The following is a 27,222-nucleotide window of genomic DNA, read 5'->3' as shown; positions in this document are numbered from 1 at the left end:
TATAATATTATATCAAATTACATACCAAATGTAGGATTATAAAAATATTGGACAAATCGATTTTCTGGCTCTGGCGATTGAAAGGTGTGAACAAACTGACGAGTAGCACTAGTTTCATTTTTTGCTACATCTTCTAGATAAAATGCTTGTTCCAAAAGAATTTGCCATTGTACTTGAGTTCGACGGTGTCTCTGAACTGAATAAATCACCTAAAAAAGAGAATGGGGGTAGACCTGACAGTGTTCTGATCCAACAGTGGTTCACCTCCCCACTAGGGAGCATGTTTTGATTGTCGCATCAATGGGGAAGTGCTAGTGCATTTACTGGGTCATACTGAGAATATTAGATGTTCTAAAATGATATACCAGTTTTATATAATGTCACAGTTATGCTCAGTGAAGAATTCTCCCTCCCCAAATGCCAACAGTACTCCTGTTGGTATACACAAAGATAAACGATTTCAAGGAATAATGATAAAGACAGGAACAAAATAAAGTTTTAAATACACGTTCACTAAAAATTCCTTTTATGGCTGAGGCAGAAGAATTGCTTGAATGCGGGAAGCGGAGGTTGCAGTGAGTCGAGACTGCGCCACTGCACTCCAGCCTTGCGCCTGGCAACAGACAGAGCAAGACTTTGTCTCAAAAAAAAAAAAAAATTCCTTTTTTTGATCAGCAATGATTATAAGTTTAACTAAAATCATCAGTAAGTGAAATATTTATAATTAACAAAATTACCTGTTTATGCAGTTTTACCAGACTTTTTTCACTTGGGTAGATATTATGCTTTTCATCAAAATCTTCATAATCATCCATGTTCCTACCCATTTTTTCCTGATACTCTGTAGGGCACTAAAAGGAACAAGTAGATTTTTTAAAATCTTAATTGTAAAAAGGTAAAAGATTTTTTTTATTAAAAATCTTTCATTCTTGAGCATCATTTTGAGTTCTAATTTTCTCAAAAACCTCTTCCTACTTTATTGTAATCTCTAGTTAGACTTCTACTCGCTAATATTTTCTTGAAAATGTCTTAAAAGGTGTACTGAGTTTCTTCTCACCTGTATTATATTAATCTTTATGCTCATATATACTAGATATATATGTATGGCAATCAGCAGGGAGCTTACCTACAGAAAGCAACTTGTATTTGAGAGGATTATTCTAAGTAGGGTAAATTATTTTTCTAGCTGAAGAATGAAGAAGCTTCATGACAAATTCAAGATGCTGAATTTTTGAAAGGCATAGCACAGAGAAATAAATACATGAATTTAAAGTCATCTTCCACACCACTACTCATTTATGACCTATATGAACTTGGGCAAGTTAGTTAACCTCTCTTAGTAGTTCTCAAAAAGTAGCAAATGTGAGACCAATAGTTAGAAAAGTGATTCCTATGAGTATTATCTCAACAAAACAGAACACTAGACAACAATCAGTATAACAGATTAAAATCCAAGAAAATAAATATTTCCATGGTTCTGTAAGTTTAAGACATTGGGGAACTGCAATATCCCTAATTCAATACCAATGCATCAAAACCTTAACTGTATGGTTTATTAAATACCTATGTTAATGTCACTCTTTTTATGATATATTTCATGAATATATTAATGAAATATATTTGTAAAATAACATGTTGGAAGCTGATTATAATGGAGGCCTTAATTTATTTTCTTATAGGAGATACGCCTTTAGTGAACATATAAAATGACACTTTAAAGGTTTATTTCCATCACTGTCACGGCAATTCTTATGCATTAGTCAACCTCTATCTCCGTATTTCAACAGAAAATACTGCCAATAATTAGTGTTAAACTTGTAGTAATTAAAAAAAACTTCAAAGTACAGATGGTTTATGGTTAATATTTCTATGAAAATTAGTTTAGAAGAAAATGAGTTACTCAGCTATAGGCTGTATTTATACTTTTCTCATACTTTTGGTATAATATTATATAAATGCATATTTCAAAAGAAAACATTATTTCATTACCTTTTTAAGTATTGTATCAACACATTTTCTCAATGGGTGGTTATACTTGATGCTTTCATTCACTTTACGAACCTCCTATTAAAAACAGTAAAATAAATAAAAATATTTCTATTTCTACAGATCACATATTCCAAATGAGAATGCCTTAGGTACAATATATTTTCTCACAAGTTCAAGTTTGACCCAAATTACTTTGCATTACATGAATAAAAGTTCTTAAGAACACAAGTAAAAATACAAAGTCACTGTAAGGCATTTCCATACCCTAAACTTTTTCTTACTTTCTAAATTCACTCTCTCATCACTTCATTACTTGGTACACAAAAAAAGAATAAGCATTATTTAAAAATCTGCAAAAAATCAGACAAACATTGTGGTTCTAAAAGAAAAGGGCTATGTTCCTCCACCTTACTCATCAAGATCAATTATCTCATTATCTAAAATATAGTAAAAACCAGAGGAAGTAGAAAAGGCTACAAATGTGACAAAGTTGCAGCTCCTTTCCAATAGAAGAGTGCTCTAGAGCAGTCGTGATTGATTAACTCCATACTTGCTTATTAGGAGCACACTATCTGCTGGCCAGGTGCAGTGGCTCAGGCCTATAATCCCAGCACTTTGGGATGCTGAGGCAGATAGATTGCTTGAGCCCCGGAGTCTGAGACCAGCTTTGGCAACATGGTGAAACCCTGTCTCTACCAAAAATACAAACATTAGCCAATCTCATAACTCGATCTCGAAATAAATTAATTAATTAAAATTTTAAAATAGAATAAAATAAAAACAACTCACTCCAGTTAGAATGGCAATCATTAAAAAATCTGGAGACAACAGATGCACTTTTACACTGTTGGTGGGAGTGTAAATTAGTTCAACCATTGTGGAAGACAGTGCGGCAAGTCCTCAAGGAGCTAGAAATAGAAATTCTATTTGACCCAGCAATCCCATTACTGGGAATATACCCAAAGGATTATAAATCATTCTATTATAAAGACACGTGAACATGTATGTTCATTGTGGCGCTGTTTACAATAGCAAAGACCTGGAACCAACCCAAATGCCCATGGATGATAGACTGGACAAAGAAAAGTAGCATATACACCATGGAATACTATGCAGCCATAAAAACAATGAGTTCCTGCCTTTGTAGAGACTTGGATGAATCTGGAAACCATAATTCTCAGCAAACTGACACAAGAACAGAAAACCAAATACTGCATGTTTTCACTCATAGGCAGGTGATGAACAATGAGAACACTTGGGCACAGGGAAGAGAGCAAAGAACAACATTCACTGGGCTAGGTTGGGGGAGGGGTTGGAGGAGAAGGGAGAGACAGTGACGCAGTTGGGGGGCAGCGAGGATGAGAAGGGATAACACAGGAAGAAATACCTGATGTAGGTGATGGAGCAGCAGGGGGGATGGAGACAGCAAACCACATTGCTATGTATGTACCTATGCAACAATCCTGCAGAATGCAGGATGTGCACATGTACCCCAGAGCCCAAAGTACAATTAAAAAAAAAAAAAACAATGCACTATTTGCTAGTACTATACTAAGTGTAAGGCCCCCATAATCCATACTGGAAGGTAGAGAGAGAAGCTAGGGAATTGTCAGTCTTAAAATTTCAGTCCAGTAATGAGATAATTATATAAACAATTCTGAGTATAAAAAGGCATAAAAGGGTTAAAGACTCTTTAGAACTAGTAGTTCCTACAGAATCACAATATTCTATAATATTCATGAAATTTTTAAAAAGTTGAAACCACTGTTTTAGTCAGATGAAATAGCATATTCACAGCCTAAAAGCATAAGAGAACTGCCCAGGATATTTAAAAGAACATTCTGAGGCATAGAGTAGAGCAGGGTTTTAAGGGATACAAAACTGAAGGCAGAGAAGCCATCTAGCACATAAACAAAACTGTGAAAAAATATTTGTAATTTATGTGACAAAGACTTATTATCCTTAATATGTGATGAACTCTTACAAATCAACAGAAAATGGGAGCATTAAAAAAATACAATTGGCCAATAAATGTCTAAAAAGATATTTGAGCTCACTAAAAACAGTTACAAATTTTTAAAATAAGTTTTTTTTTCAAAATTGATACCATATAAAGAGGTGAGAAAACACGCCCTCTTATACACAGTAAAAAGTAATATATTCTATTTAATTTCACAACATCTATTAAAATTTAGAATATGTATACTCTATAAATAATCTGCACCAGTAGACACTATTCTTGTACAGGAATTTAACTTAATGAAGAAAGCAAACATAGAAAACTATTATCAGAGAAAAGTATGAGATGCTTTGACAAGGGATAATGTAGACTGGGAGATATTCTAATTAATTGATTATTTAAAATGAGATTAAACAAAATGTACTGGACTCAGTCAACCAAAGGGAGAGACAAGAATATTTCAGGCAGAGAGACAGAGACAGCACATAAAAAGGCCTCCAGGCCTAAGTGAGCACATTACTTGAAGAGACTGAAAAAAGTCCAGTGTGATTACATGGAAAGGAAGATCAAGGGTCTGCATAGCACTGGATCAGGCTGAAAGAGCAAGATCAAAGTGCTCCTAGAAGGCCTTAATCGTGGTTTATTTTGAGGTTAATGTGTGAGGCCTACATATGACAGTGACAAGATAAGACTGGGGTTTTTAAAAGGTCACATGGAAGCATCATTACATCTATTTTCCATTACTAAGCTGCCTTAAAGTTTTTTGACTTGTTAGCACAAATTTATCACACTTGGAAAATGAACTATACAATTTGTTTATATATGATGTGAACTATGCTTTTATTCTTTAGATTATTTAGCTTATTAAAAAGCAAGTACTGAAACAATTAACATTTGCTATATCTGTTATAAATTTAGGATTCCTTCAAAAGTTCATAATTTAAATTAAGCATGGCAGGTATTTGAAATATACTACTTGCTTTCTTCATACAAAATAACATAACTGAGCTCTTTCATTATTGTGCCTTGTCAAATTCTTTTCTAAGCAGGTCAGACAACATTCATGAAGGGAGGCTAATAGGCAGCTTTCAGTGGAAATAAGTAGCTGTTTCTCCCTCCCTAAAATTATCTAGAAAATAACAAAAGGTAGAGGTGACCTTTTAGGTCTTCTAGCAAATAACTTTTAATGATTTAATGTAGCTTATAAGTTTTATTAATGCTTCAAAGAAAGGTAATAGACATACAAATGCATCTATCAATTTTAGAAATAAATATATCATAAAAATACCAAACAGTTTTTATAAAACTTCATTTGGGAGATTAAATGGATAACTGAAAAAATAATTAACAATGAAGTGATTGAACTTTGTTATCTGTCAAATGACTGGACTTTTCAGTATGGCATTTAAAGCCATGATATAGCTTTATCTTTCCAATGTAAACTTTATGCTCAAATTGATTTGGTTTTAAGACTTCTGATATCTGCCTGGAATGACATCAGCTATCAAAATTCTACCCATCTTTCAAGGCCCAGGTCATACTTCATGTCTTCTGACCACTATTCAGAAGCGATACCTCTCCATACTAGAGCATTTTCTTTTTATCATTCATGCCACATTGACTACATACTATAAGGGGCTCTGTCCAATTTTCTACTCTAAAAGTTAGAACAGAAATTTCTCTTCTGACCAGTTCTGCATAGCACTTAACATGGAAGGAAGACAAAAAGTACTTTTTAAATGATAAATATATTTATCATCAAGTTTATAAGTTTCCAGATGTTCAGAAAGGCAGAAAGAATCCCCAAAAAAACCTTGAAGTATGTGGTCAAAGAAATTCATACACAGGAAGTGGAGCAAGAAGTGTCTACCGATTGTCCTCCCTACAGGAACACTAAATTAAGCAACTATCCACACAAAAATTACCTTCATAAAAAACAAAAACACAAGGTACAACCTCAGCCACTGTTGGGTATAGCACCAGGTGGGCTTTTGGGGTCCCAGATTGCAGGCTATAGCTCTTAGACAGCATTGTTGAACCTTCTCTGGGTAGAGGGGAGCCTAGTGCCCTGAAGGAAAAACCCTGGGCATTGCAGCATTCACCACAAGCTGACTGAAGAGATGTCAGGCGTTGAATGAACACTGGGGGTAGTGAGGATGTATTCACCGTGGCCCTGGGGCAGTAGTGGCCATGGGTGGAGACTCCTCTGCTTCTGTAAGGGGAGGAAAGTATGGGAAGGACTTTGTCTTGTGGCTTGGGTGCCAGTTTAGCCACAAGTAAATTCCTATAGTTTCTAGCTTTAGGCCCTAGCTTCCAGACAGCATCTCTGTGGACACACCCCAACTCAGGGAGAACTTGCCACTCCGAAGGGAAGAACATAAGCTGAGTTGGCTTCACCACCTGCTAACTGTAGAGAACCAGGGTCTTGAGCAAACATAGGCAGTAGCCAGGAAGTGGTTATCGTGGGCCTTGGACAAGACCCAGGGCCATGATAACTTCAGGTCTAACCCAGTACAGTCCCAGTGGTGGTGGCCACAGAGGTGCTTATGACACTCCTGCCCTACCTCCAGGCAGCTTGGGGCAGAGAGAGAGAGACTCTAGTTATTCAGGAGAAAGTAATAGAGAGCAAGAGTCTCTGTCTGGTACTCCAGAGAATTCTTCCAGATCTTATCCAAGACCATGAAGATGGCACATTCCTAAAAGTCTATAAGAACCACAGCATTAAGGGGCTTAGGGTGTCCCCTAATATAGAGACAGTTGCAGTGACCAAAAACTCAGATTACAATACCCAAGTCCCTTCAAATACCTGGAAAGGCTTCCCAAGAAGGATGGCTACAAATAAGCCCATATTGCAAAGACTAACTTCAATGTTCAGACACCGATGAACATCCACAAGAATCAAGACCATCCAGAAAAACATGACCTCAACAAACACACTAAATAAGGCACCAGGGCCGAGCACAGTTGCTCACTCCTGTAATCCCAGCACAATGGGAGGCTGACGCTGGAGGTCACTTGAGCTCAGGAGTTGAGAACAGCCTGGGCAACATGGTGAAACCTCATCTCTTCAAAAATACAAAAACTAGCTGAGTGTGGTGGTGTGTGCCTATAGTAGCAGCTACCAGCTACTTGGGAGGCTGAGGTGAGAGGATAACTTGAGCCCTGGAGGTAGAAGCTGCAGTGAGCCAAGAACATGCCCCTGCACTCCAGCCTGGGCAATATAGTGAGACCCTACCTCAAAAAAATTAAATAAAATAAATAACAAGGCACCAGGGACCAATACTGAAGACACAGAGATAGACGCCCTTTCAGATAGATAATTCAAAATAGCTGTTTTGAGGAAACTCAACAAAATTGAAGGTAACACAGAGAAGGAATTTAGAATCCTATTAGATACAGTGAACAAAGCTGTTGAAGGAATTAAAAATAATCAAGTAGAAATTCTAGAGTTGAAAAACAGACTGACATATTGAAGAATGCATGAGTCTCTTAACAGCAGAACTGACCAAGCAGAAGAAAGAATTAGTGAGCTAGAAGACACTTGAAAATTTGGCTATTTAAAAAAACAGTTAGAGATGACAAAAAGTAATTAAAAAAAAAGAATAACGAATGTCTACAAATGCTAGAAGATAGCCTCAAAAGGGCAAATCCAAGAGTTACTGGCCTTAATGAAGAGACAGAGCAAGAGATAAGGGTAGAAAGTTTATTCAAAGTGCTAATAACAGAGAGCTTCCCAAACCCAGAGAAAGATATCAATATTCAAGTACAAGAAGGTTCTAGAACACCAAGCAGAGTTATCCCATATAAGACTATCTCAAGCCATTTTAAAATCAAACTCCCTAAGGTCATAAAAAAGAATGAGATCCAGTCATTTGCAGTAATGTGGGTAGAGCTAGAGGTCATTATGTTAAGTGAAATAAGCCAGGCACAAAACCAAACTTCACATGCTCCTACTTATTTATAGGGCTGGGAAGGGATGTGGGTAGGGGGAGGGTGGGAAATGGGAATGGTTAATGGGTACAAAATTATAGTTAGAGTGAATAATATCAGTATTTGATAGAACAGAGTGACTACAGTCAATAACAATGTAATTGTACATTTAAAAATAGCTAAATGAGTATAACTGGATTATTTGTAACGTCAAGAAAAATAAATGTTTGAGGTGATGGATACATACAAAAAATTTAAAAAACCCCAGGAATGCAAACAAACAAAAAAGAAATTCATACCTGAGAAATCATGCACCGTTTTTGATGGAAAGAGGTTCAGAGTTTTCCTGCTATATATGTGTTCCAACTGCTATTTACAAAACATCCATTTTTAAAGAGTGGTTTCTTATCTAATATTTTTTACACAGTTTAAAACGTAGGAATACTATACTAAAATAGAGCAGAAGTAATCAATCCTGGCCCTTAATTTTCCACATCTTATTTCTAAGTAGAGGGGTCCTATTTAAAAATAACAAGAATAAAATCTATTTTATTCAGAGAGCAAAGCTTCCTCCTAGGGAAAATCCAGAGCTCAAATAATAACCGGGTTTATTTTTTTTGCAGGAATGTTTAATAAATTAGTGAAATCCAAATTCCTCTAATCTGAAACAACTTAATTTAATACCAACTTCTGGATGGAACACTATCAAATTTAAAATATATTAATTTCTTTTATCAAGTATAAGTATCTTATCAAAATATCAGTTTTCAACTACTTCAATTTTTTAAAAAATTCAAAATTTCAAATATAATTATAAAATTTATCAAATATAAATTATCTTCTTTCAAAAGATGTAATAACATTCATCATAGGAATGTTGAATATAACAGGAAATATAATAAATTTAAATAATACTATTCATAGACTTACTCCTACATTTGAATCAATATTTTCTGCTGTAGTTCTTACATTTTGTAGTGAATAAATGCTGCAAAGCCCAAATGAAATTTTCTAATCACACTATACATTCATTTGTTCATTTATTCATTCACTTCAAAAATGGTTGCTGAGTGTTTAAGAGTCTGGAGGACCAGGGAAGATGTTATGGGTTCAGCTGTGCCCCTGAAACCTAACCTCCAGTATCTTAACATGGGATCCTATTTGGAATAGGGCTGTTGCAGATTTAATTAGCTAAGATATGATGAGCTTATACTAAAGTGGGATGAATTCTAATCCAATATGACTGGTGTCCTTACAAAACAATAAAGTTTGGACACAGGCACACAGAGGGAACACCAAGTGAAGGCGAAGGCAGAGGTCTAAAAGTCAAGGAAAGCCAAAGATCACAAACCACCAGAAGCTAGAAGACAAACATGGAGCAGATTTTCCCTGAGCCCTCAGAAGGAACCAACCCTGCAGGCACCTTAATCTTGAACTTTTAGTCTCCAAACTGTGAGCCAATAATTTTCTATTGATTAAGTCACCCAGTTTGTGGTAGTTTTGTTATAGCAGCCCTAGGAAGCTAATAAAGAAAACTTCCCTGAAGAATTCTCATTTATGTTAAGACCTAAAAATGAAATAGGAATTAGCTGAAGGAAGTGCTGAAAAGAACATTCTAATGGTTTGGTAATAGCATGCTCAAAGATAGAAAAGAAAGGCAATGTGTGTAATGATTAAGCATAGGGTCATCAAGCCAGATCAATTCAGTCCAGTATTTGTTCTCATACTGAAACACACCCACACTCATTCATTTATTTACTGGCTATGGCTGCTTTCATGCTGCAATGACAGAGTAGTTGCAATAGAAATGATATTGCACACAAATCCTAAAATATTTACTATCTGGCCCTTTATAGAAAAAGTTTGTCAGTCCCTGTTAAAGCAAAGATTGCCTGGCTTCTATCACTTCTTAGCCATGTAGACATGGGGAAGTTACTTAATCTCTCTGTGCCTCATATTCTTCACTTATGGAATGGGGATTTAAAAAAATCTCTATCATAAAGTCATGAGAATTAAATATATGTATAGTGCTTAGAAAGTCTTAGTCAACTAGTAATTCTATATAATTATTTACTATAAGTATCACCATTACTAAGCGTGAAGAACCAAAGTTGAGTGTTAGGCAAATATTAAGTCTATAAAATTGTTTATTATCTCATCACCATTAGCAAGTTTGAGAAACCAAAGATGACCAGTGTGAGGAAGACAGAGGTGTGGGATATAGCTGGAGAGCTAAATATAGGCCAAATTATTTTTCTGCAGGCTGCATTAAAACATTTTGGAGCTTATTCTAACATGAATGAAAAGCATTCAACAGGAGTTTGTTTGGAGAGTAACATCAGCTGAGTAGGATATTCTCCCAGGGGAGCAAAAATGTAAGGTGACTGTAATAATCTCTTTAAATCCATAACAAAATTTTTACTTACAGAAAAATTTTATAATTTGTTGTTGTTTTTTTTTTTTTGAGACGGAGTTTCGCTCCCGTTACCCAGGCTGGAGTGCAATGGCACGATCTCGGTTCACCGCAACCTCCGCCTCCTAGGTTCAGGCAATTCTCCCGCCTCGGCCTCCTGAGTAGCTAGGATTACAGGCACGCGCCAACATGCCCAGCTAATTTTTTGTATTTTTAGTAGAGACGGGGTTTCACCATGTTGACCAGGATGGTCTCGATCTCTTGACCTCATGATCCACCCGCCTCAGCCTCCCAAAGTGCTGGGAATTTGTTGTATATTTTTATGTACAGTATTGAAAGATAAACTCACAACAACTTTGTGAAACTGGTTCAAGTCATCAAGTAAAATGAAGTGTCTGATTAAGATTACAGATAGGAAACAAAACTTAGTAGATAAACTCCCATGTGAATTGTTCTTTAAAGAGGTTTCCAGACTTAGTAGGAGTACCTTAGGTTAAACTTTTAGAAATAAGCGTCCTCTGGTCATTATTCTCACTTCTACTATGTTAGGGTAACTATAGAATTTATCATTTAATCTGGGAGACTTTTGAAAATAAAAGAGGGTACCATTAAAAGTTACCTCAAAATAATAGGCATAACCCTGAACTATTGAATTTTTTTCCATGAATCCTTGTCAGATAGAAGATGGACAAGACACATCATGAGGCTGAATGGCTAAAAAGTCATCCTGGATGAGACATCCTGAAGAATCGCACAATAGCAGTTTTGCAGTCTGAAGCACATCAATGCGCTAACAACAACAAACCAAAAGTGACTAAAAGAAGATTCACATGACTTGGTGACTATTGTTTATAAGGTTCAAACTTGTTTACCTCCATGGCATCTTCTAAATTCTCTTCTGCATCTGCTTTCTCTGTCATCAGTTTGGCTGCCTTAAAATATGTTTTCATAAGTAGATAACCCCTTTTTGCTCCATTCCAGTACGACCGAGGAATTTCCACCAAGCCATACCCCAACAGCAGCACAAGAAGAAACAGACCCCATGTATTTGCAGCAGCTATCCCAATTGTCTGAAGCTGGTTCCTAAGAAAGAGAAACAGCATATAATATGCATATTTTAATGGAAAGATAAAATGTGACTGCATAAACCAACTCTTACAAAAGAGACCCACTGCTTCCACTGCAGTTAAAATTAGCATCTAGAATAATTCATAGCGATAATATGTATATATTTTCCCAAAGGAAACATTTTTCATTAGGTGCTTCCTTAAGAAGCCTCAAAAGGTTTCAAATTAAGTTTGTTGCTTACCTAGCAAATCTCATGAATGCAATAGTGAGACCTAGCACTGCTAATCTATTCCTAAATTTTCAGAGGTAGACCTTCACATATATTACAAGTCATAAGTATAAAACAGATTTCAATTTTATTGAAATATCTAAATCTAAGATAACAGTAAGAACAAAGAACAAATATGCCCTCAAATTATAACCAAAACAAGGGGGGAAAAAAACCCCACAAGTTCCAATAAAAAATAAAACCAGTTATTTTATCATATAAAAATTTTGAAGGCCAGGTGCGGTGGCTCACCCCTGTAATCCCAGCATTTTGGGAGGCTGAGGTGGGCAGATCACCCGGGGTCGGGAGTTCAAGACCAGCCTGACCAACATGGAGAAAACCCATCTCTACTAAAAATACAAAAGTTAGCCAGGCATGGTGGCACATGCCTATAATCCTAACTACTTGAGAGGCTGAAACAGGAGAATTGCTTGAACTTGGAAGGCGGAGGTTGCAATGAGCTGAGATTGCACCATTGGACTCCAGCCTGGACAGCAAGAGTGAAACTCTGTCTCAGGAAAAAAAAAATTGAAATTCTATTAAAAAATCATAAGAGTTATCACTTTTAATATATAGCTATTAGACTAACCATTAATCTTTTGTCTAAAATCTGCATTTAAAAATGTCATTCCATATTTTCTCACTTAGTAATATAGATTATTCACATATTCTTTTGAATAAAATTATATAACAAAATGTTTTTCAATGAAATGTCTGTTTAAATCTGCACATATGAAGTTAAAAATGAATTTTTAGAAATGCAAACATACACAAAAGCAATGTTAAGAAGACTACTTTTCTTACCATTCTAAATGTAAATGTGGGTTTACAGCTACATAAATTAAAAATGCTCCAAAAATCAGCAAATAGGTGCCATAGTAGATTGCATTCTCAATTAGTGCAGTTTTGATCTTTCCAGTGATGGAAAACCCTCCTGATCTTGCATACGACTGCATAAAAGGTAAGAGAATCCTAGATGGATAGAAAAAAATATGATTAAAAATCAAAACAATTGATATGTCTGTTTAATCTCAAAACACCAGAAATATGTGAATCTCAATTTTAATGTATAGTTCTTTTCATTAATAAATATGTTTATGACTAATCATTAATACTTAATAAACTATAATAGATGATTAAGTATTTTTGTAATATAAAATTTTAGGGAAAGCAAAGGCTCTAAGGCAGGAGAAAGCAAGGCACATTCCTGGAATCAAAGGAGGCTACAATGACCAGCAAGTGTGAATGACTGAAGATGAGTCTAAAATGGGCCTTTAAAGCCTTTATGAAGAGTCTGGACTGCATTCAAAGAAAACATTTTGAATCAAATTTTAGTTTTCTAAGGCTTCAGCATGGAGAATGGATAAAAGGAAAGCAAAGCTGGAATTAGTTGAGAGGGGGAAGGGTGGTGATGGTGGTACAAACCGAAAAGGGAGAAGATTGGTTGACAGCATACTGACTTTGAAGTAGTCCCTAGGAGACATCCAAGAGAAGCTGCACACAAAGTAGTTTGCTACCAGCTTCAGAGTTCAGGAGAGAGAACTAAAAATATGGATAGCTTCTAGAGTCATCACTGTATCAACAGCACTGAAATAACATCAATAGATACTCATCTGGAAGCATAAGTATGGAGAATGTGAAGGAAAGAACTGAGACAGATCTCTGAAAAATACCAACTTTTAAGATAGAGGTAGAGCAACAGAAGGAGGATGGACCAGCAAAAGAAAACAAGACAGAATAGTAGTGGGGCAAGGAAGAAAATCAGAGCATGTGGATTAGGAACTAGGAGAGGAAAGTGAAAGTGGAGAGAGACAGAGAACAATAGAATCAAATGCTGCCAAGAGGTGAAGTAAATTAAGAGCCTGTATGTATGAGTGGCGGAGTGAGAATAGAAAGCAGAGTACTGTGGGTTGAGGAATAAGTAAACAATGAGTAAGTGGAGATATCAAATATAGAGAATCCATTTAAGAAGTTAGGATAAACTATGGTATATACATGTAATGGGGTATTTTACAGAAATGGAAAAGAACAGAATAATGATACATACAGCACAACATAGATGAGTCTCCCAAATATGTGAGCAAAGAGAGATGCAAAAAAGTCCACAGTGTATAATTCTATGCTTATCAAGTTCATAAACAGGTAAAAACTAATCTACGGTGATGGAAGTCAGAATCATGGTTACAAAGTTCATAAACAGGTAAAAACTAATCTATGGTGATGGAAGTCAGAATCATCGTTACTTTTGGGGAGTGTGGGATGACTACACAGGAAAGTGTGAGCAAGGCTTCTGGGGCATTGCTAATGTTCTATATCATCATCTGAGTGCCGGTGTATGAGTGTATTCACTTTGTAAAAAGTCAAACTGGCCAGGCGCGGTGGCTCAAGCCTGTAATCCCAGCACTTTGGGAGGCCGAGGCGGGTGGATCACGAGGTCAAGAGATCGAGACCATCCTGGTCAACATGGTGAAACCCCGTCTCTACTAAAAATACAAAACGCGTGCCTGTAATCCCAGCTACTCAGAAGGCTGAGGCAGGAGAATCGCCTGAACCCAGGAGGCGGCGGGTGCGGTGAGCCGAGATCGCGCCATTGCACTCCAGCGTGGGTAACAAGAGCGAAACTCTGTCTCAAAAAAAAAAAAAAAGTCAAACTAAACACAATCCATGCATTTTTTTGGTATGAATTTATGCTTCAATTTTAGAATGTTTCTAAAAAAATTTAGTTGTGATCAGATCAAAAAGGCAGAGCTGGAAAGGGATCTGAATTAAGAGACTTATTTTTGTTCCTGTTTTCCTTTCAAAGGATGAATGTGCATGCATTGTTGAACTTGAAAGCTACAAGTATGTAAAAAGAGCTGAAGGGGATGGATCCATATTTTAGGAAGAAGTGATGGCAGCAGCAGCCTGTCTGGAGCGGCCCCTGCAAAGATACTGGCTGCAACGGAGGAGGCCTGGTGGGGGCTGTGCGATCCATGGAGTTGGCAGGAGCTGGAAAGAGGTGGGAGCCCCACCCACTTCCGAGTTGGTGGGGCAGGAGCCCTGCCCTCTCGAGCACAGCTGCAGCTGCCCAGCTGTGGCTGCGGACCCAGGCATCCTGCACTCTCAGGGACCCAGGAAGCCCCTCACAGGTTTGGAAGTACCTGCTCCTGCTGCCTGGCCTCTCTCTGCACCTAACAGATCCTCTGATTTTGGAAAAAAGTTGTGACTGAATCTAGGCACTGTTGCAACCCAGCTGGGTGTGCACACATACTCAGGAGAGCACTGACACACCAGCCCCCTGCTGCCTCAGCCCCTCTGGTATTTGGACATCAACAAGCATGGGAGGGAGGCTGAGAGTGGGGCTGAGGGCAGCTCAGCGTGGGCCTGCAGGAACCATTTGGTATGAACAGCCTGGGTGCCATGAACGATATGATTGATGGTGGCAGGAGGCAGACAGGCTCCTGGGCAAAAGGGGGCAGGTCTCAGGTGAAGCCCCACCTTCAAGCCACGGACAGGCTGAAGCCTGGGGGCCAGGCCACCAGTTCTGTGGACCAGAGTGAGAACTTAGGATGCTTTTTCCAGGCCCACCCATGACCCAATCAGCACACACTTCCTCCACTTTGAAGCCCATAAAAACCCCAGCCAAGCTGGATTCAGGCAGATGAAGGGGCAACCTGTCTCAGATAAGAGCTATCTACTCCAGTCTCCTCTCTGCTGATGGCTGCACAGACAATGGGATAACCAGCCTGCAAGTAGGAGCGCTACCCACTATAAATCTCCTCTCCACTGAGAGCTGCAATTGTCAGGACAACCTGCCCACAGAAAGGAGCTACCCACTTTGGGTCTCCTGAAAGCAGTACTATCATTGAAAAAAGCACCTTTTCACCTTGCTCACCCTCCAGTTGTCCGCATACTTCATTCTTCCTGGATGCAGGACAAGAACTCAGGACCCGCCGAATGGTGGAACTGAAAGAGCTATAACACAAACAGGGCTGAAACACGCCCCTGCCACTCGCCATGTTGCAGGAGAGAAGAGAAGAGCTGTGGCCCTTCTGGGAGCCCAGACCTAGGGGCTCCCCAAGCCAGGGCTGTGACACCCTCTTTGGGGCTCTGAGGTTTCTGGCATCTCCAAGCTTCTGGATACTACCACATTCTCCTCATCCTGATGTGGGTGCCCACAGCAGAAGCTGCTTGCAGTGCATCTGACCCAGCTGCAGGCTTGCAGAGCTGGCGCCTGTGCTGGTGCCTGGAGCTGCCCACCCTGCCACAGCAGCCAGCGTGCCTGGCTGTGCTCAGTGGCCGGAACCCATGCTTACTCGCTCACACACATCCCTTGCCACTCCACGCCTGGCTCGCCCTTGGTAGGTGTGGGATCAGAGCTAGAAGCAGGAGCTGAGTGCAATCTGCCAGGGTGAGTGGGCGGAATGAGCCCAGCAAGCCTACTTAAAACTCAGGCAAAGGCACTACTGGCTACAGAGGTTTCCGGCTGGCAAAACACCCCTAAGAATCCTTTGACAGAAGGACTGTCTTTAACAAGCATGACTCTTCCATCTTTGGAGGGGAAAGAAAAAAAGATGAGTAGGTATGTAGATTTGTTGGTGAGAAGTTGAAAGAGCTGCCATCTGATGACTCCTGTTTTCACTGCTGGATGGAAGTAGTCATCTGCTAAAAGTAAAGATGATTATGTTGTTGTTCTTGTCGTTGCTGTTAGGGAGTACAAGAGAGAAAGCCACAAAGAGGACAGAAGTTTGAAGTGACTAGAAATATTTCTTGTAGAAAATGGAGAGAAAGCAAACTAAAAAAACAAAGTAGGAAAGTCTGGCAATGTTGAGGGCCCAGTTGAATTTAATAGACATGAATATACAAGAGCACTACTCTACTATGTGATTTTTCTCTTGCAATGTTCAGTACCTCCAGTTTTAGAGTGCAGTTGTTTGCAGATCTAAGAGATGCTTAGTAGGCAGTGGATAAGTATGAGATTGGAGCATAGCAGAAAGATAAAGCTGTAATTGGTAGATTCAGAATCCATTATTGGTTGATGAAACCATGGCTATAATTACAGCTATGCAGGGAGAGTCTGACAAGATGACCAAGATAGGACTCTAGAGAAGATCAACATTTAGAAAATGGGCAACAGAAATGGCATCCATAAAGGAAATTCAGAAGGTTGGGGAAAGCCGACAGAAAGAAAACCAGAGTAAAATGACCTTAGCAAGGGAAATTTCACATAATAATGGGGCTGAAGATTGGACTGAAGGGCAAAAGAGAAGGCAATAACGGGAAGGAAATAGTAACAAAAAAACCTTTGTTGCTGTTTTCTATTTTCTATTTGTGTGGTTTTTTTTCTTTTTCTTTTTCCTGTAAGATGGGTCAAACTTGAGAGAGCAGAAAGGGAGAAAATAGAGATTTAAGGAAAAAATTAAACAAATTCCAAAAGTTAAAGATTCACTGAAAAATAATGTTTTATTCCATTAGCCAAAATTTTAAAAATTTTATCCTTTACTGTAACTTACCAAGTTAAAAACTGTGATGTCCAATACACTACCCTCCAGAAAATTGGCATGATTCCATCAGGAATGTAACTCCATGGCTTGAAACATGGATGCTGGCTGTCAAATTAAAAATGTAAAGCCAATTAATCATAAACAATGACTACTTAAATGAATTACACAATTAATTTGCATGTGGCCAAGTTAATTTACATTCAGATTTTAAATTACTGACTCTAATAATCAATAACCCATAAAATTCCAAATAAATTTTAAAATTCAAAGCTTACTGTCAAACTAAAAAAAAAAACCCACTAAGTCAACAAAATATTTTGTTCTGAATATATCATTTAAGTTTTCAACTTTCAGTGTATTTTTAGTCATTGGGTAAAAAGAAAACTTAATGTTCAACTAATAGATTAAAAGTGCAACAATCATTAAAAACAAATGTATTATAAAATAACATTTCTGATGATTACCTTTAAAATACACACTCACCCTATTTATGAGGTTAGGTTCCCCCCCACACACAAACCGCCCCCGCCAACGCCTTGCAGGGCACAGGGGTTGGGAGGGGAAAACAATAGGCGATTAATTCCTGAAAATTAGAATGCTAATTAAATCACTCACTATACCATAGCTTCTATGGGGATGCATGCTACCATCCATACATAATTCTGTTTAACTTTCTGAAGACATGATGAGTCTCGATCATAAATTCATTCATGTAGCCATATTCCTAAGCTATAAGGCTATCCCAAGAACATCCAACAATCTGTAGTTGCTGCTGATCTTTATCCATTTTTTTAAATAATGCTTCAAATGAAAGTAACACCTGTATTTTAAATTTACCTTTTCTCAAGTTATATTTTTTAAAAAATATGCATAAAGAAACATGCAAATACTACTGAAAGCATTCTTAAAGGCTACAGGCAACATATATATGCTTTTTACTTAAAAGTTTGATGAGAATTCAGTATAATCTTTGGACAATTTGAACTTGATTCATTTTTTATGTAAACCTATAATGTTTTTGAAGGATGTGCAATATGAAAGGAATACCATAAGTACAGAAATACTTGTCCTTTATTATAACCTTGTAAATTATGCAAAAGTGAAAATGCATGCCACATTTTTAAATTAGAGATAGGCTGAGAGGAAAAATAGGTTTTAGAAATTACACACTCAGTAAAGAAGAACCAGACCTAAAAAATCAGGTCTTCTTCAAGTTTCTCAGTACCATCTACTGAAGGGCCTTGTGGACCAAAAAATATTAAAAATTAGATTTAATTAGAATACGATGTAATAAAAAGTCTACTAGCAAAGAACAGAGGTGGCGGGAATCAGTAGAAATGAGAATACTTACAAAAATATAAAATCTGGATGGTAAAAACTTTCCATTTTTAAAGAATTTGTCCCCTATAATTTTCATATATTTTTTTTAAAAAAGGAAATACCTTGGAACAGGGTTAGCAGTTGCGAACAATCCTGTAATGTTGCTATTCTCAGGAGGGCTTGAATTTGCAGCAGCATGCTTGCACCGGTTGTATATTGTCTAAAGCAATGAACGTATGGTTTAAAAATCAGAATCAAAAGGTTACCAAGTACTTAAAGGATATCAGAGTTTATAATTCTATCTATTTAAACTTACCTTCCCGGCTATGCTTTTTAATGATCAAATGCCGACATAATCTTTTAATTCAAAATATAAGTACAAATTGACATAACTTAACTGTCTTAAGAAATAACATTATTTCCAACATGCTGTATGATTACAATTGTCTTTTAAACTGTGAAAATAAGTTTCACTCCTTACCGTACTAACATCCAGAGGCAGTATGAAGACAATAAGAAAGCAGAGATACCAAGCAAGCAGTGTTCCAATAATTACAAGTCTATGCTGTTTCTTAAAGTCTCCATATCGATGAAGTAGAAATAATGCCAGAAAAAAGACAAAAACAATTTCAAGTCCCAAAGCTGCACCACTCATTATTAAATATTTCACTCTGACTAATCAAAGTTATTCATGTACAGGTCTGGACCATATCTGTGAAGTGAAAAGAAAATTAAAATGCAGCATTAACATAGGAAATGACACTTGGAAATTTCCTAAATATTAATACATTAATAAACTCTTTGGAGAAATGTCATGCTTCATATTGGACTATGAATAAGATTGAAAGAGTAATTCCTATCCGCCAGCCCTTATATTTTATTTTTTAAAGCACACTTAAAAATTTTCATATGCCTTGTATTTTCAAAAACTTAACAAAAATTATACTAGTTCTTACAATATTACAAATTCAGAAGTTCTTAATTTAGATGTCAACAGTTTTAATACAGTGTCATTTGGAGTTTGTTTCTTAATGCTATAAGTTCTAACAGAATAGCTTATACAAATAAGCCATTGACTAAATCCTAGAAAATTAGATACTTAGTAAAATACATTTTTCTAAGATTATTCATCCTCTATAAGATTGTCTAAAAGAGAGGGAGGAAAAAATGGAAATACACCATTTAAAAGCAACCTTTCCTTTGAAACAGTATTTTTCTTTAGTGCTAATTTTGCCTAACAACTTTCATGACTCAAAATTATTACTCACTGCTTCACAAAATATATTTATTACTTCCTATTTATCTACATGAATCTTTAAACTTTAACAAATTCTCATTTTTAATTTTTTACTATTTTATATGCAGAAAATTTATCAATGACTATTGAATAAAGTCATAAATTTGAAAACATTCTTAATTTTATGATACAGTCATAAGCAAATAGTTTATCTAATATCTCTCTACTCAAAAAAATTAGAGCATAAAGTCTCTATTTTAAAATTAAAAAATCTGAGGCCAGGCAAAGTGGCTCAGACCTGCAATCCCAGCAATCTGGGAGGCTGAGGCAGGTAGATCACCTAAGACCGGGAGACCAACATAGAGAAACCCCATCTTTACTTAAAAAAAACAAAATTAGCCAAGCCTAGTGGTGCATCCCAGCTGCTCGGAAGCCTGAGGCAGGAGGATCATTTGAACCCCAGGAGGCGGAGGTTGGGGTGAGCCAAAATCATGTCACTGCACTCCAGCCTGGGCAAAGCTCTGTGTAAAAAAAAAATTGATATCTCTCTATACTTAAAAAAATTTACTAATTGAAGGCAATACAAACTTTTCACCTTTGTTAGACTTTTGTTTATCTACATACTACAATATTCCAAGGAATTGATTACTATCCTAACATAGAGAATCAAGATTGTGATACAACGCAACAAAATAAAATAAGGGGCTGGGCACGGTGGCTCACACCTGTAATTCCAGCACTTTGTGAGGCCCAGGCAGGCGGATCACCTGAGGTCAGGAGTTCAAGATCAGCCAGGCCAACCTGGTGAAACCTTGTCTCTACTAAAAATACAAAAATTAGCCAGGCATGGTAGCGGTCGTCTGTAATCCCAGCTACTTGGGAGGCTGAGGTAGGAGACTCACTTGATCCTGGGAGGTGGAGGCTGCAGTGAGCCGAGATCACACCATTGCACTCAAGCCTGGGCAACGAGAGCAAAACTCCATCTCAAAAAATAAATAAACAAAAAATAAAATAAGGGAGAATCAATAAAATACTTAAAATCAACAAACATCTCTAAAACTAGTTAGAGTAATAAAAAAGAAAGTTTGAGTACTTTAAAGGATTAAATTTAAATTTATATACAAAATACTCCTACATGAAATATCACAAACAAAAATCACATTTAATAAACAATTTTCTTCAGTATTTCTTTACATCGTTGAAGTTTCCATTTCAACTATCAATACTTTCATTTTTCTTATATGTCTAAAATTGAACCTCTTTCATCACTTTCTACCCTCTTATCCTGCTATATTTTTCTTCAATGCACTTATCCATCTAATATGATACATATTCTTTATATTTATTAATTGTCTCTCTGAACCTCTCCCCTTACACCAGAGACTCTATGAGAGCACAGACTTGACTATTTTATTCCACACTATATTCTAGTCGAATGTAGTTCCTGGCATATAGTAATATCAATAAATATTTGTTGAAATAAAAAATACTGTTACTTTAATACATACACTATTTTTCTATTACTGCTAACTTCAAAGGCAACGTAAAACTCTTGTAATGGTAAACTAATTTTACAAATACTTACTACAACTCAAAACCCTTAAAATTGTGAACATTACCAAATACCACTCAAATTCTCAAATTTCATATTCTATGGAACAACTTATACCACAACAAGAGTAAGTCAAATCTTATTTTTTAAAAAATAGACAAGGTTTTATCATGTTGCCCAGGCTGGTACTGAACTCCTGAGCTCAAGTGATCCACCTGCCTCAGCTCCCAAGGTGCTGCAATTACAGGCATGTGCGACAGCACCCAGTCAAAATTTTTAAGCCAACCATAGATTAAGCACTTGGCTGAAAGCTCAATGCAGAATGTGCTGATGACAAAACCATCTTCAAGATCTAGGTTTTTTTTTCCTTTAACAAAAACCCATTAGATGTTTAAATATAATTATTATCTGAAAATCCTTTTATGATGTGAACTAGACCTGAAATTATCCAGTGCAAGGAATATGACAATCATAAGGAAAAAAGACTAAATATTAGAGATTACCAAAGGAATGCTAAGTAAAGTATGACAGAGCCAAATGATGACATAATACTGTAGTATAAAAAATTATATTTGTTAAGATTTAATAATATCTAAAAATTACCCTAACAGCAATTGAAAATTTAACACATATTTTTACATAAGCATAAAAAAGAATACAGTAACAATGAAATATATTAAAATATCAATAATCTTTAGGTGGTAAGATATGGGCATAATAAGCAAACAACAGGCTGGGCACAGTGGCTCACACCTGTAATCCCAGCATTTTGGGAGGTTGAGGCAGGCGGATCACCTGAGATCAGGAGTTTGAGACCAGCCTGGTCAACATGGTGAAACCCCATCTCTACTAAAAATAAAAAATTAGGCAGGTGTGGTAGCACACACCTGTAGTCCCAGCTACTTGGGAGGTTGAGGCTGGAGAATCACTTGAACCTGGGAGGCAGAGGTTGCAGTGAGCCAAGATCACACCACTGCACTCCAGCTTGGGCAACAGAGTGAGACTCCGTCTTAAAAAAAAAAAAAGAGCAAACAACAAAATCAGTTATAAACCTGACACTAGCTATTAATTTTTTTACTATGACACTCAATTTTTTAGTCTGACTCATAGTCAGCACTTAAAAGGGTTGTGGATGAATAAATAGAATTATGGATCTTTTATTCTAGTAATAAATGATTTGGTTACATCCCTTTCCACACTTAGAGTGTTGGTCTCCTACCACAGCTGTAACAAATTGCTACAAACTTAGTGACTTTAAACAACACCCATTTATTATTAATATCTTACAGTTTCCGTAGGTCAGAAATTCAAACAAAGCATAGTTCAGTTTAGTTCTCTGCTTAGGGTAACACAAGTTTAAAATCAAGGTCAGCAGGTTTGCATTTTTCTCTGAAGAAGAATCCATTCTGAAGCTTATTCAGGCTCCTGGCAGGGTCTCACACTAGCCCAGGCTGGAGTGCAGTGAAATGATCATGGCTCAGCATAACCTTGAGCTCCTGGACTCAACTGATCCTCCCACTTCAGCTTCCAGAGTAGCTAGGATTATAGGTGCACACCACCATGCCTGGCTAATTTAAAAAAAAAAAAAATTTTTTTTTGTAGAGGCAGGGCCTTGCTATGTTGCCCAGGCTGGACTCAAATGACCTGGCCTCAAGTGATCCTCCAACCTTGGCCTCCCAAAGCACTGAGATTACAGGTGTGACCCACCTAGCCAAGCCAAAACTCAGTTCTTTATGGTTATAGGACTGAGATTCCCTGTTCCCCTGCAAGCTGACAGTTGGCATTTGACCTTAGCTTTAGAGGCCTCTCCCCAGTCTTTGCATATGGCTCTGTATATCTTTTTCTAATTGTATACATTTAAAGTACACAACAGTAATGTTTTAATATACTGTACATATACAGTGAAATACTAACCATAGTCAAACAAATTAACATAACTATGTCCTAACATACTTGTCTCTCCATGTATGTGTGTGTGGTCCTGTATATTTCAAAAGAGCAATGGCTTGTCAACTTCTCTTCATGCCTGAAATCTCTATTTTTTAGGGCTCATCTCATTACACTGGGCCTACCTGAATAAGCTAGTCATTTTTACTGGTTCCAGAGATTAAGGGACAGACATTCTTAGGGTAAACATTATTCTGTTTACCATACCATCTATTTCTGTTGAGGCTGAAATATATTGCCTTCTTATGACATACAGCTACGACCAGTGATCCCATGAAATTGGAGATAAAAATTGGGGTTTTCCTAACTTGAGATGAGAAAATAAAGTTTCAAAGTCCATATCTTTAGCCCTATACCAACATTCAAGTGATGAGTTGCAAGGTTTAGGAAAGAAGAAGGGAGATGATGATGATGATGATGATGATGACGACGACGACAAGGACGATACTAAAATGAGGAGGCAAATAAAAATTCAGTGCCATGTGATTAAGCCCCACAGTAGCAAAACTTGATTATACTTGAAATCAAAATGCCAATTAATTAAAACTACCAGATTTTAGTGTCTGATGTGTGGGCTTATTGTACCCTTGAAAATATCAGTTCTGAAAGTCTTAAATATTTAAAATCCAATTCAATCTTTTTCCAATCCTCAAAATATTATTTAAGATTACTTTCAAATGCATTTATAATGGTTTCATAATTAGCATGTTAATGTTACTGACTTGAAGTACTGTTCCCTGAGTACTTTAAGGCTGATAATAGTTTTTCAGGTCAAATACCCTTTGATGGAATTTTAGAGGTTAAGATAATTTCGAAGTTTGAAGAATTCCAAATGTTTTGAGAGACAGAGAGAGAATGGGTAGCAATTGATCAGAATACAAGCAAAACACTGACAAAAATTTTGTCAAAACCAAAGATCCTGAAACCAAATGAAAAATTTATGATTGGAACCTAATGATTCATCAGACTCAAATACTGTTAACTTAAATATCTGAGTCTATGATCATTAGGGACCTATCAGAAATTTTATCTAACTTAATGTGTCTGTATTTTTACTCAGATATACGAAATAAAAACTAAGAGACAACTCAAAATCATAATGAAAAATCAAAAGAACCAGAACCAGAAGTGAATAAGTCAACAATTTTCCACCAAAAATCAAAATTTAAATCTTCCAAACATAATTGTTATTCTCAAAAATTTCAGGTACAGAGAGAGTTCAGTTTAAGACATAGACTACTGCAAGAAGACTATTACTCCCACTCTAAAAATGAAAAAAAAAGTCATAATTATTTCTTAAAGGTATCTAAGAGCTGAGTTGGCAAACCAACCAGGTAACTTGAATTCGAAAATGTGACAAGCCCCTGAGGTAAAGCATACATACAAACTGCTTTACCTTTTGCAAGGCATGAAGAGAAGAGGTAGCAATCATGTAAGCATATAAGAAAAAAGAACTGAAATTTTACTGAATTCTTAAAGATTTCATATATAGAAATTGCAAGTCATCTTGATAGAGAATAATCTGTAAAGTGTTTCCTAATAATAAATAATTTTTAAAAAATGAATATCTAACATTTAGTATGTGTTTACTAAATTTTAAGCATTGTATTAATACTAGTACCTACCATGCTTTATCAAATTAGACATCACAATCTAGTAAGAAAGAACTGTTTGTTTCCTTGCTTAACAGAAAAAAACAGTGTAGAGAGGGTGAGTAATTTGTCCAAGTTAACAGAGTTGGTGAATGGTAAAGCTAGGATTCAAAGAGAGGCATCGTCACCATAGAGCCTGAATTATAATTACACGTCTCTTCTCCAATCTAGACATACCTTCTTAATGCAATTTAAATTCCTTAATGATTTATCTTGTTCGGTCTTCACAGAGAACAAATTAGAAACAAATCCCATGATTCTTTTAGATATAGCAAGACAGAATGCTAAGTCGTGTTTAATACAGAATTTAACACAAACTTTTTACCTTAAGATTATACTACCATTACTTGATTTAAGGGTAATATATGACTCGACTCTACATGGGAAAAGTGGAAAACACAGAGCAAATTAGAACCCTTTTGTTCTTGCCCCAATCTGCTTATCATAGAGCATTAAATTGCAATGAATTAAAGATCTACTTTAAAATTAATCAAAGAAAAAAGATCCTCTTAAAATTTTATTGCCAGATAGAAACTTCTTGATACGTAATGTTTCTCAGCCATTTGCTCCCCTAAGCTAAATAACATAAGTAAAAAACTAAAGAAATTTTAGCATTTACTTCCTGTTATGATGGAACTAAAGAAAAATATACAGCCCTTCTGTTCAAATAAAATCTGTTCTGTCATATTTCATCTCCAATAATGGCATACCTACTGAATATATATTTACAACTTATAGTCAGTTGCCAGTCCTTTTTGGCCCCTCCTGTTCCCTGATATTGATCCTCTTTTAATTATGGTGTGGTTTTGACTGCTTAACTGACATTGCTTTTGCCTCTCTCAAGCATCTCATGTTGTATGATAAACAGTCACTGTAGATTTGCCGATTTACAGTCACTTTGTATTCTATCTGAAGCTTCCAAAAGGGTACTAGTAATTACTCATCCTAATTTCATTTGCATTATTTTAAAAATGGCTTTTGTCTTGGATACTGATTGAGTAATTCCAATTCTAGAAAAATGGTATATCTCTCTTATTAAAACGGAACATGGAGTGCATTGAGTAAAATGAAACCAATGAAATTAATCAGAAAAAATAAGATGCATCAATAGCAATCACAACGCAGTTCTTTGTCACCAGAGAGCAACCTCTATGTACCTACTAATCTCATCTTCAATGGACACAATTCCTTAAGTTAAAAAGAATTGATTATACCAATTTAAACTTGTATTAATTATACTAAGGTCATAGCCATGATTAGAAGGAATGCAAAAAAATTATTCCCATATTAGGAAGACAAAGTATTTCTGTTACTGGGGCAAACTATTAGACTAATTTTCAAAGTTGACAGGCTCTCCCTGAAGTCCTACAGAGGACCTTGTGTTCACTAACTGAGATGTTGCAAGTATTCTAGTTCTCAGGTAAACTTCCTAGAAAAGTTGCAAGTATTCTAGTTCTCAGGTAAACTTCCTAGTAAAACCAAGACTGAACAAAAATATTTCTCATCTTTAAATTTAGAATCATTTCATCAATTAGACCTTCCTATCTATGAGATCTATATCTATAGATCTATATTTATGAGATCTATATTTATTTTACATCTCAAAACTGTTTATTCTCATTATTTTGGCATATTATGACATCTTACATATTTTTGTTTATTCTTTCTCCTCCATTAGCTTACAGGTTCTGTTTTGTTCCCTTTCCTGAAGGAAATTATAATTTTTTGTGTCAATATTTTCTCCTATGATTTGCAATCTTAAGGGAAAGGATGTAGAGTCAAACTAAGGTAACCGCTTTCTCCTTAGCCAAAGTAACATAAAGATTACTTTGTGTAAAAAATAAGGATATTGCATTTTTAAATGTTTTCCATGCAACATTAGTTTAATGAACGGCTCAGCCTAGTATTCTGCACCTAATTCCAATCAAAATCAAGTTGTGAACAGATTCGTTATTTACACCAATCTCACCTTTCAAGAACAAGCTAAAGGTTCATGAATTCCTTCCTCCCTCAAGAGGCAGTTACTTTTCAAGCTAAGGACCAAGACTGAAACAAGCACATACCTGGGCAAGGGAGGTTTAATTTCACTACAGAGAGAATCATTTTTTCAAGGAAACCAGAGGGTATGTCATACAGCATCACCGAATATTCTAATATGCGATGAAGATGTTATGCTTCCTTAGGAACTTTATAAGTCTTTTTTATGAGGTTTAGAATTCATCCCCCTTCCCTCTTCCACTGTTTTCTCGGGATCACAGTTGTAGTATAGTTTGCCCAATGGATTTCGCATGGTCATTGTACCTAGAATATGTCACCCTCCCTACTTTAACCACCTCCAAAATCTTCTCAGCAGATAGGCTGAAAACAGCTCGCTTTTAGGCGGCGACGCAAACACACGTAGCC

General features: G+C 36.5%; 1 protein-coding gene across 7 annotated transcripts in view; it reads right to left on the bottom strand.

Annotated features, from left to right (window-relative positions):
- The window catches only part of LMBRD2 (LMBR1 domain containing 2), a 52,994-nt gene that overhangs the window by 24,970 nt on the left and 802 nt on the right, over positions 1-27,222 (bottom strand). For 2 of the 7 annotated variants that reach the window (XM_035291675.3, XM_035291676.3), the window contains exons 2-10: positions 20,571-20,651; positions 18,913-19,143; positions 18,554-18,651; positions 17,121-17,216; positions 12,433-12,600; positions 11,165-11,375; positions 1,990-2,064; positions 738-851; positions 26-209 (exon numbers count right to left, since the gene is read on the bottom strand). In XM_035291675.3, coding sequence (XP_035147566.1) covers positions 26-209; positions 738-851; positions 1,990-2,064; positions 11,165-11,375; positions 12,433-12,600; positions 17,121-17,216; positions 18,554-18,651; positions 18,913-19,086 — 1,120 coding nt within the window. In that variant the 5' untranslated portion in view covers positions 19,087-19,143; positions 20,571-20,651. The remainder of the gene's footprint in view (positions 1-25; positions 210-737; positions 852-1,989; positions 2,065-11,164; positions 11,376-12,432; positions 12,601-17,120; positions 17,217-18,553; positions 18,652-18,912; positions 19,144-20,570; positions 20,652-27,222) is intronic. The other 5 variants (XM_002745057.6, XM_008992170.5, XM_035291677.3 and 2 more) reach the window with 3 other exon arrangements.

Source organism: Callithrix jacchus, chromosome 2, assembly GCF_049354715.1.
Source record: "Callithrix jacchus isolate 240 chromosome 2, calJac240_pri, whole genome shotgun sequence".
Taxonomy (NCBI): domain Eukaryota; kingdom Metazoa; phylum Chordata; class Mammalia; order Primates; family Cebidae; genus Callithrix; species Callithrix jacchus.
This window is presented reverse-complemented; position numbering and strand designations above follow the sequence as displayed.